The sequence below is a fragment of the Bos indicus genome, chromosome 4, assembly GCF_029378745.1.
Source record: "Bos indicus isolate NIAB-ARS_2022 breed Sahiwal x Tharparkar chromosome 4, NIAB-ARS_B.indTharparkar_mat_pri_1.0, whole genome shotgun sequence".
NCBI classification, from domain to species: Eukaryota; Metazoa; Chordata; class Mammalia; order Artiodactyla; family Bovidae; genus Bos; species Bos indicus.
This window is the reverse complement of record NC_091763.1, coordinates 12,351,480-12,363,782: the sequence shown is the minus strand read 5'-3', so window position 1 is coordinate 12,363,782 and position 12,303 is coordinate 12,351,480. Positions and strand designations below refer to the sequence as shown.

At 39.0% G+C, this 12,303-nt stretch overlaps 1 protein-coding gene across 6 annotated transcripts in view; it reads left to right on the top strand.

Annotated features, from left to right (window-relative positions):
* The window catches only part of SGCE (sarcoglycan epsilon), a 71,437-nt gene that overhangs the window by 38,223 nt on the left and 20,911 nt on the right, over positions 1-12,303 (top strand). For all 6 annotated transcript variants that reach the window (XM_070787510.1, XM_070787509.1, XM_070787508.1 and 3 more), the window contains one exon: positions 3,322-3,520. In XM_070787510.1, coding sequence (XP_070643611.1) covers positions 3,322-3,520 — 199 coding nt within the window. The remainder of the gene's footprint in view (positions 1-3,321; positions 3,521-12,303) is intronic.

The window sequence follows — 12,303 nt, the reverse complement described above, 5'->3', positions numbered from 1 at the left end:
CCTTGGGGATCTGTCAGTTTAGTTATATTACAGTGGGCTTGGACCACTAACCTCACTAGTATGTTCTCAGAGGGACTCAGAAGTCTTTTGCAAGGTATTTTGAATCCCTACAAGCAAAGAGTTGGACACGACTTAGCGACTGAACAACAACAACAAACTGAAAAATAACCTGGCCTGTGGTTTGAACTGCTTTCTTTTCAAGTCTGGTCTCAGTCTAGTTGACACCGACTATATCCTAACAGGTGATGCTGACGTGTGGGAACCATATTCAAGCAGATACTAATGGAAGACTGCTAGTCAACTATAGGATTGAAAGTTGGCCTGAGGGGCTATTTATCTAAGTTAGGGTTGGGAGAGAACGAATATCTGGGTTTAGAAAGCCTCCTTTTATAGATTATTAGATTGCATTAGATAGTAAGAGGGAGGGGAGGAGGAGAATGAAGGGACAGAGAATGAGATGGTTGGATGGCCTCACAGACTCAATGGACATGAATTTGAGGAAACTCCAGGAGATAGAGGAGCACAGAGGAGAATGGTGTGCCTACCATTCAAAGGGTCACAAAGAGTTGGCCACGACTGAGTGAACAACAGCAGTGGCCAAACCTCTGAAAACCGGTGCACCGCCAGGCAGTCATTTTTCCTTGCTCTTTTTGCTGGAATGCATGTGGTCATTAGGGTATGTGTCTGTGGGCGACCTATACGTGGGCTGTTGGCCCCCAGATAAGGTGAGGAAATGCAGTAACGGGAGCTGAGCATCAGGATAACCATGCTCAGTTCTGTCTCCTGCTGTTTGGGAGCTGCCTCCTGCTCTGGGACGTCTAATGGGAAATGAGTCGTGTGGAATCGCACAATGTGAAGCCCAAGGAGAGTATGTAGAGTGAGTCTCTAAATCAGGTTTTAGTGCCACCACTCTGTTGGCCTCCTGTTCCCTTGGCCTCCGTGGTGTCCAAATATAGCAGGTGCGGGATTTCCCCAAAGTTAGAAAGCTCCGGTGACTCATCTCTAGGAGACTTGGCAAGAGCACTTGGCTGGGTAGCTTATACTGCCTGGAGCCACGGAAGGGTGTGGCAGCTGCCAGCCTCTTTAGGAGCCATGGAAGGTCACAGGCATTAGGGAAGGCCAGGGAGCAGCTCTCCAAGGAGGAGCCTCGATGATAAACAGGAAAAAGTTTTGCATGCTTTTTTTGACAAGTGGATTTAAAAACACCAAATGAAGTGAATAGATGATAGAATTCTAGCCTATTCAACAAACTATACTTGGTATTATTTATAAATATTATTTATTGCCAAGAAACTGTTCTTCCTGACATTTTTCTGCATGACTGTTTCTCAGTATGGGGTGGGGGTGGGGGAAATGTAACATGATTAAGGTACTGTTTATCTATATAAAACAGGAAACATATCTGTATAAAACAGGAAACTTATCTACATCAAAGAGAATAAACAGCATATTTTAGAAGATTACAGATGGGCTATACATCAAACAAATCTAACAAAAGCATAAGCAGAATAAATTACAGTGTAGGAGAAGGGTGAAAAGCCTTCTGGGATTAGGGCTTTGAAAAACTTAATCTTTAGAGACACTACACTCCAGAAAACTCTCCTGAAAACTCTAGAGCCAGAATATCTCCTGACTTCAGCTCTGGCATCAAATGTCCTTTAATATTAAAGAGGTTTCATAATAAATGAGGTCATCGAGGTTTCAGTTATTACATAATTTTTTTATTTATTAAATAAGAATGGACAGATAGTACATGAGTTATAGTAAGTCAGAGGGGAAAAGACCCTGGCGCTGGGAAAGATTGAGGGCAAGAGAAGGGGTCAACAGAGGATGAGATGGTTGGATGGCATCACTGACTCAATGGACATGAGTTTGAGTAAACTCTGGGAGTTGGCGATGGACAGGAAAGCCTGGCGTGCTGCAGTCCATGGGGTCACAGAGTTGGACACAACTGTGCCACTGAACAACAACAGCAATACATAATGTAATTATTATTGGGGACTTTAAATCTGTGGATAGTCCAGAAATTTTCACGGCAGAATCCAAATAAGTAACATGTGCATATTATTATAAGAATTGCTAAAGTTTAATATTTTCTAAGTTCTTACTGTATATTAGGAGCTCTGGTGAGCACTTTATATACACAGTCTCTTTTAGCTCAGGTAAAAATCATGTGAGGTAAGTTCATATGATCTAAAAATTAGCTTCCTCTTCTGAAAGCATGGAGAAAAATACAAGTACCTACTCGCTTTCTGATTGTGAGTATTAAATATGGTAATTCACCTGTTTCCCTTGAAAGTAGCTTTTATTATTACAGAAATATTACTAAACGAGAAGAAAGCTCTTCTTTGTCTTAATAGAACAGCCAGAATATAGGAAATGACATTTTATAATTCAAGACTAACATTTGAGAAGCTGAAATCAATTATATTTATTTCAAGTTTCTTATATCAAGAGTCTGAATTGGACATTGGGTTGGCTTAAAATATTCTTTTTGGCATCTTTAGAGGGAAATTATTGATGAGACTTTAAGGAGGAAAAAAGCTAGGTAAATCTCTAACAATGTGAGATATGGAATTTCAACAGAAACTTTACGATTTCTCTAGAATATCTAATTATGGAGTGATCCAAAGAATGAAATAGTTATGATTTCAAAGTACTTATTGAAAATGCAGTCAATATTTATTTTAGTTAAATGTAATGTTTTAGCATGCTCTAAAAAGATCAGTAATACTGCAAATTAAAAATACGGTTTTCCATATCCTATATAAGCAACCCACAAACAAGTCCCGGTATTTTGTCATATCTTCTCTATTTGAAAGGATACTGTTCTGTGTCTCAGCTTCCTCCTCTGTTCAAATAGAAATAGCACTGCCTAGGGTTGTAATGATTAAACAACGTGAAAAAGATCTGTCAACTTTAAAACAAGACAAACACAAAATATTTTTCTCAGTTCTGGAAATGCTGCTTCTACCTGGGTACGTTGGCCGGGTGAGGAGGCTGGCAGGCCACTGGCAAGTTAGAGACAGATACGAGATTTGGCGTTTTGCCTTTTCTTTCTTTGTTTCTTTTTTCTATAATTGCAAACTGCCCTGCTGTCCCTTGGATTTGATTACATCATAGATAAAATTCTGGGTCAAATGTATGTGGTGTTTTTAGATAAGATATAGCCTCTGTTACTCGGAAAGCCTTTGAAGTCAGGAATAATATTGTTCCCCAAAGCCAGGACTGTGACACGTCAACAAATCTCAAGTTCTTTTGTTTCCCTTTCAAAAGACTCCCTCATTAAAGGTGTGCATACCCTTTTCCCACCAAAATTAGACTTCCCGTTACCCTATCAAGCAGAATTCTTCATTAAAAATATGAACGTAGAAGAAATGCTGGCCAGCGAGGTTCTTGGAGACTTCCTGGGGGCCGTGAAAAATGTGTGGCAGCCCGAGCGCCTGAACGCCATAAACATCACGTCAGCCCTCGACCGGGGTGGCCGGGTCCCACTGCCCATCAACGACATGAAGGAGGGGTAAGCGGACTTCATCTCATCGCTTTAAGTGTGGATTTTTAAATGTGGTGATATTACCAAACTTAGTGTAGATGGAAGAGGGCCTGTGGCATTTTTCTTTTTAATAAGCGGTAGGTATTGCAGAGATGTGGAAAAAAAATAGCAATTTTCTGTATTGACAAAGAGGTTACGTTAATGGTCCTTTATATCTGATGTTCCAGGTCCTTTGAAAGCTAATTGTAGATCAGGACTTGCATCATAAATTACAGTGCTAAGTCTTTTTTGTACCTTCTGTAGAGAAGCTGATTATTTAGGGCCCTGAGTTTCAAAGGAAATTGATGCCCCAGTTATCAGCTGCAGAAGGACATACAGATTGCTGTAACTTTATTCTAGGAAACTATTTCTTCGCCTTTAACATTCTTTCCACCATGTGGCGATGATTGATGGCTGGGGTGGATTTGAAACCCATTCCTAAAGCCTGGCCTTGTCACTCACAAGCTGGGTGACATTGGGCAAACTGCTGCACCCCTCTGGGCTTCAGCTTCCTCGTCTGCTCCAATGGGAACAACCTTGGGGTTGTGGTGAGGATTAAAGAGAGAATGCATTTGAAAGGGACTTGTCTATTCTCAAGTCTTACAGATATAGAATGTGACTTACACCCTTGTAGGGGTTATAAAACACTTATACCCGAGCACAATGACAGATTGAATGCCCACATTGATGAAATTTTACTGTTTAATTTCTAATCTGCAAATTGAGGCAGATCTGCTTTAAAAAAAAAAAAAAACTAAATCCTATAAAAGTACGAGATACAGAATAAATCACATTGTGCGTAACATATGCTTTTCCATCTTTTCTTTTATCCATATTCTTGGTAACATTTATACAGAGGACATCTGGAATTAACCAGAATGTCTGGATTAATAAGAATCAAATGTAAGGGCAACTTCAAAGGAGAACTTTGTTGGAAATAAGGGAAGAAATCCCAAATAGACACAGATAAGGTAGAGTGAGTAGTCAGAAAGGGGATGGAAGCATAAGCAATGACCTGCAAAGTCCAACTCACAAATTTCAGAATTCAGTTGTATCTCGTATGGTATAATAATGGGTTTTTGAAGTCAGTCAAGCATACCTGCAAGTGTTCGGAGAAAAACAGTTGCTTTATTTCTTGCCTGTCTGCTGGTTGGCTTTCTCTTTGAAAACAGAATTCTGGGCTTAACATTTTACTTCAGAGGTTACAACCTGGATCTTTTTCCCAGTGAGTAATTAAAGTAGAACCATAGGAGGAGATGAACAGGAGTATCTCCCACATTCTCCAAATGTGGAGTCTATTAAAGAAATGTTTGTTGATTTGGCTCTATTGAGTCTTAGCTGTGTCATGTAGAATCTGTGGTTGCCGTGCACAGGCTAGCTGTGGTGCTGGGCTCAGTAGTTGGAGTGCATGGACTTAGTTTCTCCATGGCATATGGAATCTTGGTTCTCCCACCAGGGATCGAACCCACGTCCCCTGCATTGCAAGGTAAATTCTTAACCAGTGAACTGCCAGGGAAGTCGCTGGAGTCTTTTCAACAGTTTCTTAAAGCAATGTGTTCCACAGTGATTGTTAAAACAATGACTAAAAGATGCTGGAGGAAGCAACAGGAAAACCAGTCATTGGTAGAGTCTGCCATGGTTGTGCTTTCTTCTGGACTCACCCCTTCCCTAATCAGTAGTGTAGGCGCCACCCACAGAGGCACTTTTAGCCACCACTAGACTAAATTAAGGGCTTTCCTGGTGGCTCAGATGGTAAAGAATCTGCCTGCAACACGGGAGACCTGGGTTCACTCCCTGGGTCAGGAAGGTCCCCTGGAGGAGGGCATGGCAACCCACTTCAGCATTCTTGCCTGGAGAATCTTCTTGGACAGGGGAGTCTAGTGGGCTCCAGTCCATGCAGTCACAAAGAGTTGGACGTGACTGAGTGACTAAGCACAGCACAGAGACTAAATTGAGCTAACACCTCTCTAAACCAAACTCTGACTTAAAACAGTACTGTTCAAATGTGTCTAGCTTAAGAATTGCCAGTAGAGTTTATTAAAAATATATCTAGGTTGCTGGCCTCTGATCCCCCCTAGAGATCCTGGATCTTTTGAGTCTAGGGCTGGGCCTGAGCATGTGAGTCTAAATTAAGAACAGAATTTCTTGTTGTACAAGTACTTGTTGGGAATCTAGTCATTAGCTGATGACCCCCAGCACCTGCTAGCAGGAGGCATGTGTTGTCAGTCCCGTGGCATTTATTTGGACCCTGTTGTCTCAGATCCCTTCCCAACTAGAAATGCTTTCCATGAGTTTTAATTTAATGTTAAGCTGCAACCTTTGCAAAGTATTCATATGGTAAGTCATTTAAAATAGAATTTCTATAAATTGTACCCAATGCCAACTTTATTACTCCAGTGTACCTATATGAGCACCAATGGAGTAGGATCCTACTTGAGTATAATTGCATAAGAAAAATTTGTCCCTGGAAATCATTTTGCATGTTTTTTTTGGTTGTTATGTAATGTCAAGGTAACAAAAATAGGTTTTGTTTTTTTTTTTTTTTTTACCATATTTGCCTTAAATTTAGAATAAATTCAGTGCTTAACTCACCTCTTGTGCCTTTCTTCCTTTTTAATGGTGAATATCATGATTCTTAATTCACTTGTTGAACTTTTGGCGGGGGGCTTCCCTGGTGGCTCAGCAGTAAAGAATTCACCTGCAATGCAGGAGATGTGGGTTCAATTCCTGGTCAGGAAAATTCCCTGGAGAAGGAGATGGCAATGTACTCTGGTATTCTTGCCTGAGAAATCCCATGGACAGAGGTGCCTGGTGGGCTGCAGTCCATGTGGTCATAAAAGAATTGGATGTGACTTAGCGACTGAATAACAACATCATGATTCCTAATCCACTTATTAAACTTTTTGCCTCTGTACTTTCTTTTGAAAGTAACGTGGCCTATAAATGTCATTAAAAATGAAATACTGGAAAGATCAAGGTTATGGTCAGAGATGCAAAGGAATTGCATCACTTTATTTTCTAAAATTTTATTTAAAAATATACTTCAGAAGTATTAAACACCTACTAACTGTGTTCTGCTTTATACTTTGAGTGAGTTTCAGTCCGTGATTTTAAAAAATCTCCTTAAATTATTTCCTATTCTGACGCATGGCAGCCACAATTTACTAACTGAAAAGTTTTCCACATTAGTCAAACTCGCAGCAGATGGCCAAGAGGAGCTCTCAGTAGTAGACCCTCAGAGTAAGCCTCCAGCCCTTCCACAGCCCACAGTGCATTAAATATCAGTCACCAGGAGTCCCTGCTACAGCGCCCAAGCTCCTCGTCTTTCTCAATGTGCATTTTTCCCCCCTCATTTCTGCAGACCTCACTGACAGCTTTTAAACTTCTAAATCTAACAGAAACCAATGGTAAAGATTTCCTTCAGAGTGAATAAGCTCCTGCAAAGGAAAGCTGAACCTCCTGAAAAGATTCCCTTTCACTTTCCAGACCCATAACCCCAGGGCAACTGTGCTCTGTCTCTGGGTGTGGTCTCAGGGCTGCTTTTGCTCTTGAGTTTGAGCCAGAGACTAAGGACTCGTGGATGCATTTAGCCTGGGATAAAGCTGGTGGAAAGAGGAGCAGGTTCATATTTCAGTCTGAGCATGGCGTAGCTGCCAACTCAGGGTGAGTGATGTGGTGTAAATGGTGGTTATGAAGGGAATGATGGGGTGTGAGGATTAAAGAATATACTCACTTTTCATAAGAGATTGTCAAACCTACCACTGTTTCCTCTGGTTACCAAAGCCTGTGGATCTAGCCTCAGTCAGCAACAGAGAATCCTAGTTTATTCTCTAGACAATCTCACAGAGTGCCGCACTCTAATTAATTGTCTGCTTTTTGCCCTGTGAAGGGCTCAGAGAGAAGTTACACTTGGAGAAGAAAATGTAAGTCAGAGGCTGCCAAAGACTCATCTGATGCAAGGCCGTGGTCCGGGGCAGTCTATAGTGCTCTGCTCAGTCAGTCCCCATCGTTGGTGATTGATAAGATAGCCTTTTATTCTTAAATAATGTGCCTCCTGTATTTTTGATGCAACTATTCTTTCTTTTAGGGAATGATGATATGAGATTGGACTTTTTGAGCCTTTAATAACATAATTGGAAGCCAATATAAGCCCATTTTTATAAATATAAACATAAGTCAATTTAAAAAAATCCATGCAACTCTGTATCTATATGTCTGTAACTATATGTCTTTAATTTCTATTCTTCTAAGTTCTAGGCATAGATTTATTTTCTTTCTTCCATTGTTTAGCATTTAGTAAATACTTTTTATGGGGGAATAATGTATTACTCTCTAGGGTACAGTTATTTAAAGAATACAGTTGAAACATATACATTACCATATGTAAAATAGGTAGCCAGTGGGAATTTGCTGTCTGATGCAGGGAACTCAAAACCAGTGCTCTGTAACAACCTAGAGGGATGGGATGGGGAAGGAGGGGACATATGTACACCTATGGTTGATTCATGTTGATGTATGGCAGAAACCATCACAAGATTATAAAGTAATTATCCTCCAATTAAAAATAAAATTAAATTTAAAAAATAAAGAGTATAGTCTATGCTCACATCTCTTAGGGACCAGGAAGTAATCAGATAATTAGAAAACAGTGTTGTATGTATCGTAGTTAAGGTATTCATGGAGATGACTCCTCCCCCACTTCTGGTCGATGTCAGAGGGTTCATAGAGGAGATGAGGTTTAAAATATGAGTACAAATTAGCCATCCTAAAGGAAACCAGTCCTGAATGTTCGTTGGAAGGACTGATGCTGAAGCTGAAACTCTAATACTTTGGCCACCTGATGTGAAGAACTGACTCATTTGAAAAGACCCTGATGCTGGGAAAGATTGAAGGCGGGAGGAAAAGGGGAAGACAGAGGATGAGATGGTTGGATGGCATCCCCGACTCAATGGACATGAGTTTGGGTGAACTCTGGGAGTTGGTGATGGACAGGGAAGCCTGGTGTGCTGCAGTCCATGGGGTCGCCAAGAGTCGGACACGACTGAGTGACTGAACTGAACTGAAATGAACAAATTAGCCAGCTCAAAAAATGATAAAGGGAGAGTTTGGGCAGAGGGAGCAGCTTGAGCAAGAGCCATTAGGTGGGAAGAAGCCAGGTGGATTTGGAAAGTTGCTTTGTGTGTGCAAATGGGGGACAGGGACCCACAAATAATAATGACTAAAGAGGCAAAGACCAGACCATGTTAAGACCTCGTACTCCAGGAAGAACTGTTTGGATTTTATCTTGGGTAGCACTAGGGACCTTGCAAACAATCGTGTATGTTAACATTTTCATTTTAGCAAGTAGGCCTGCTGAGCCCCCTGCACTGCACAAGCTAAAAGAGTAGATCAAACCCAAATGCCTCCTTTCTTCAAGCAAGAAAAGCCTCCCACAAAATCCCCCAGAAAGGTCTGAGTCTTGGGTGCCAGTTGATAAGATCATTCTTCCCTTCTTCAGTAAAGAGGAGTAACAAACAGTAGTAGAAGTAGAGTCTAGAAATGACCTTTATTCTTTATTTTTTGTTCTGAATTAGATGCTTTATTTAGTTTTATGTCTTCTTTATTTTTCATCTTATTTTTAAACTGACTGATATGCACAGAACAGAGAAGTGAACAGAGGCAAGAATCAACATGCATTTTTAAGAGTTCCCAGGTAGCATGTAACGTACCTGGACACTTTCTTCTCTAAACCATCCTCTGTCTCTTATATACATAAAATCACGAATAAAATACATTCATCATTTGGACAACTAGGTAAACAATATAATCATTGGATCTGTTTATCTGACTATTGCTGGAAAAGCAGGAGAGTTTTGACATACTTTTTTTTACCTGTAACATGGTTCTGCACTTTGTATGCGTAAAGACCATAGTAAATGGGTTTTACCTCAAGGGAAATTGAGTTGTTCAAATTGGAAGAAAAGGATTCTTCAGAGGAGCAAGGTTTATTTCGAGTACTCAATTCCTAAGATTGTGAGTCACCGTGTTTTGTTAACATTTTCTTGAGAGCCTTGTACTTGATAATACACTGCCATGCCATCTGTTTACATATATTTGAAAGTTTGAAAGCATGGCTAAGATCATAAATGTAAAGATCATCCTCATTTCTCTTCATAAAAATTTTTAATTTCTGCCTACCAAAAAGCTAGCCTGTCAAAATAGCTGTAAATCAAAAACTGCATATCAAAGATCTAGGAAAAGAGCAGATTATGAAAAATATACTTTAGCATGTATAGCATGAATTATTATAATTATTACACATGGCCTCATACAAATTTATCTTTTAAAAAGCCAAGATGTTAAAACTTACTGGCTGTACAAAACAAAAAACAATAAATACCTATTTTTTAACCTACAAGTCTAATCCAATATCTACTTCTCTGGAGTAGTCTGTTTGCAGTTTTTAAATTAACTTGTTTATTTTTCCAATTTTGTTATAATTGATGATGTAACATTGGATAAGTTTAAGGTGCACAGCATGAAGATTTGGTAGAAGTATATGTTATGAAGTGATCACCACAATAACTTCAGATAACATCCATTACCTCACAGTTAGTTTTTATTTTCTTGTGATGAGAACTTGTAAGAACCACTTTCTTAGCAGCTTTCAAATATACAAATGCTTCTGTTTCTAAACCGGTATCTTTCCTGCTGCAGATAGACGCCCTGAGGACAGGGAGGGAGACTGAGTTCCAGGCGCATAGTCAGGGTGCTGCTGCTTCACGCCCTTGATTAGAACTGGGGTGTTGGCTGTGGGAAGGGACAGAGTGGACAGGTGTGTGCGAGAGCTCTTTCAGGGCAAATGTCAGAGACAGATGATAGGGAAAAGGACGGGAGTCAGTGATACTGGGGCTTGAGCATCTGCCCTTGCCAATCACTGAGAGAGAAGAAGATGGAAGGGGTGACAGGTGGAGGTGGGATAGGGTGATGATGAGCTCAGTTCGGAACATACTAACTTTGTGAAGCTGCTGGATCGTCCAAGTGGAGATGAAAGTAATTTGGCAGTGTGTGTCAACTGTCATAAAAATGTTTCCACTTCTAGGCATCTCTTTTAAGATAGTAATGTTAAAGAATATGCACAGAGATCATCTTTACAGTATTATTTATAACATCAAAACATTAGAAGCAACTTATGTGGCCAGCTCTGAAATAATTATGAATAAATTCATGTGCACTTAAAAATTATATTCCTATAAAAATGTAATTGCAAAGACTATAAAATATGGAAAAATGCTTATGAGAAAAATGCTTATGATGCATTAAGTGAAAAAGTGGGATACAAAATTATAGTTTGGAGATGATTGCAATTAGGTTAAAATATATGCACTTGAAAAGTATTCTGCAAGGTACATTGGAAAATGAAAATCATGATCTTGGTAATAGAAATTAATTGTTTTTATATCCCAAGTTTTATGTAATGTTTTTATATTGCTTTTGTAATTTGAGGTAAAAAAAAACATTTCAGAGCACCCAAAACTGATGCTTATGCCTATTTATGTTATCTTGAAGTGAATTAATTTAAAATCTTACTAATTATAAATGCAAATCAATGTTATGTAAAAGCAAGAGGACTTTTAACAATTTTTGAAATATTTAATTTCTGTATTTACAAATATATTTCACAGTTATCAAGGAAAAATATGGTCTTTGCAAGGCAGTTAATAAGAGGATAGAAATTGGCTTTATATGAAGCTTAAGAGTAACAAGTTGTTCTAAATGGAATGTATTTCTCTTTTAAAATTTTTATTGCAGAGTAGTTGATTTAGAATGTTGTGTTAATTTCAGGTATGCAGCAAAGTGAGTCAGTTATACATATACGCATATCTGCTGTTTTCCAGATTCTTGTTCCGCATAGGTCATTACAGAGTACTGAGTGGAGTGTCCTGTTCTATGCAGTAGATCCTTATTAGTTATCTATTTTTTGTGTAGTAGAGTGTATATGTCAATTCCAGTCTCCCAATTTATGCCTGCTCCCATCCTTCACTTTCCCACCAGTAACTATAAGTTTGTGCTCTACATCTGTAACTTTATTTGTTTTATTAGTAAGTTCATTTGTACTATTTTTTAGATTCTGTGTATAAGTGATACCATATCGTGTTTGTCTTTGACTTCATTCAAGTTTGACAGTCTGTAGGTCCCACCCATGTTGCTGCAGATGACATTATTTTGTTCTTTTTTATGAATGAGCAATATTCCTGTAAATGGAATCTATTTCTACTCACTAATCCTGTGAATTCTTTACCAGTGGTTTCTTCTACTTTTTCTGAACTTATAAATTTTTAACTTGACATAAAGCACAACCAGCTGAATCTGTGTAAGTGTGCTCTGGGACACAGCTGTTAATTAAGGATGTGGCTTCACAGTCACATAACTTTGAATTTTTGTGCCATGCTTTTATTTCATTTCATTAAAAAACAGCTTTATTGAGATATATTTTACATATTATACAATTCACCTATTTAAAGTATATACAACTCAATATATTTTAGTTTATTAACAAAGTTGTACAATCATTACCACGGTCAATTTTAGAGCATTTTTATCCTTCTGACACTCCCTTCTCACATGCATTAGCAGTCACCACCACTACAACCCCCAGCCCTAGGCAACCACAATTTATTTACCTGCTGTCTCTATGAATTTGCCTATTCTGGGCATTTCATATCAATGGAATCATACAATATGTGGTCCTTTGGGACCAACGTCTTTCACTTAGCATATTGTTTTCAAGG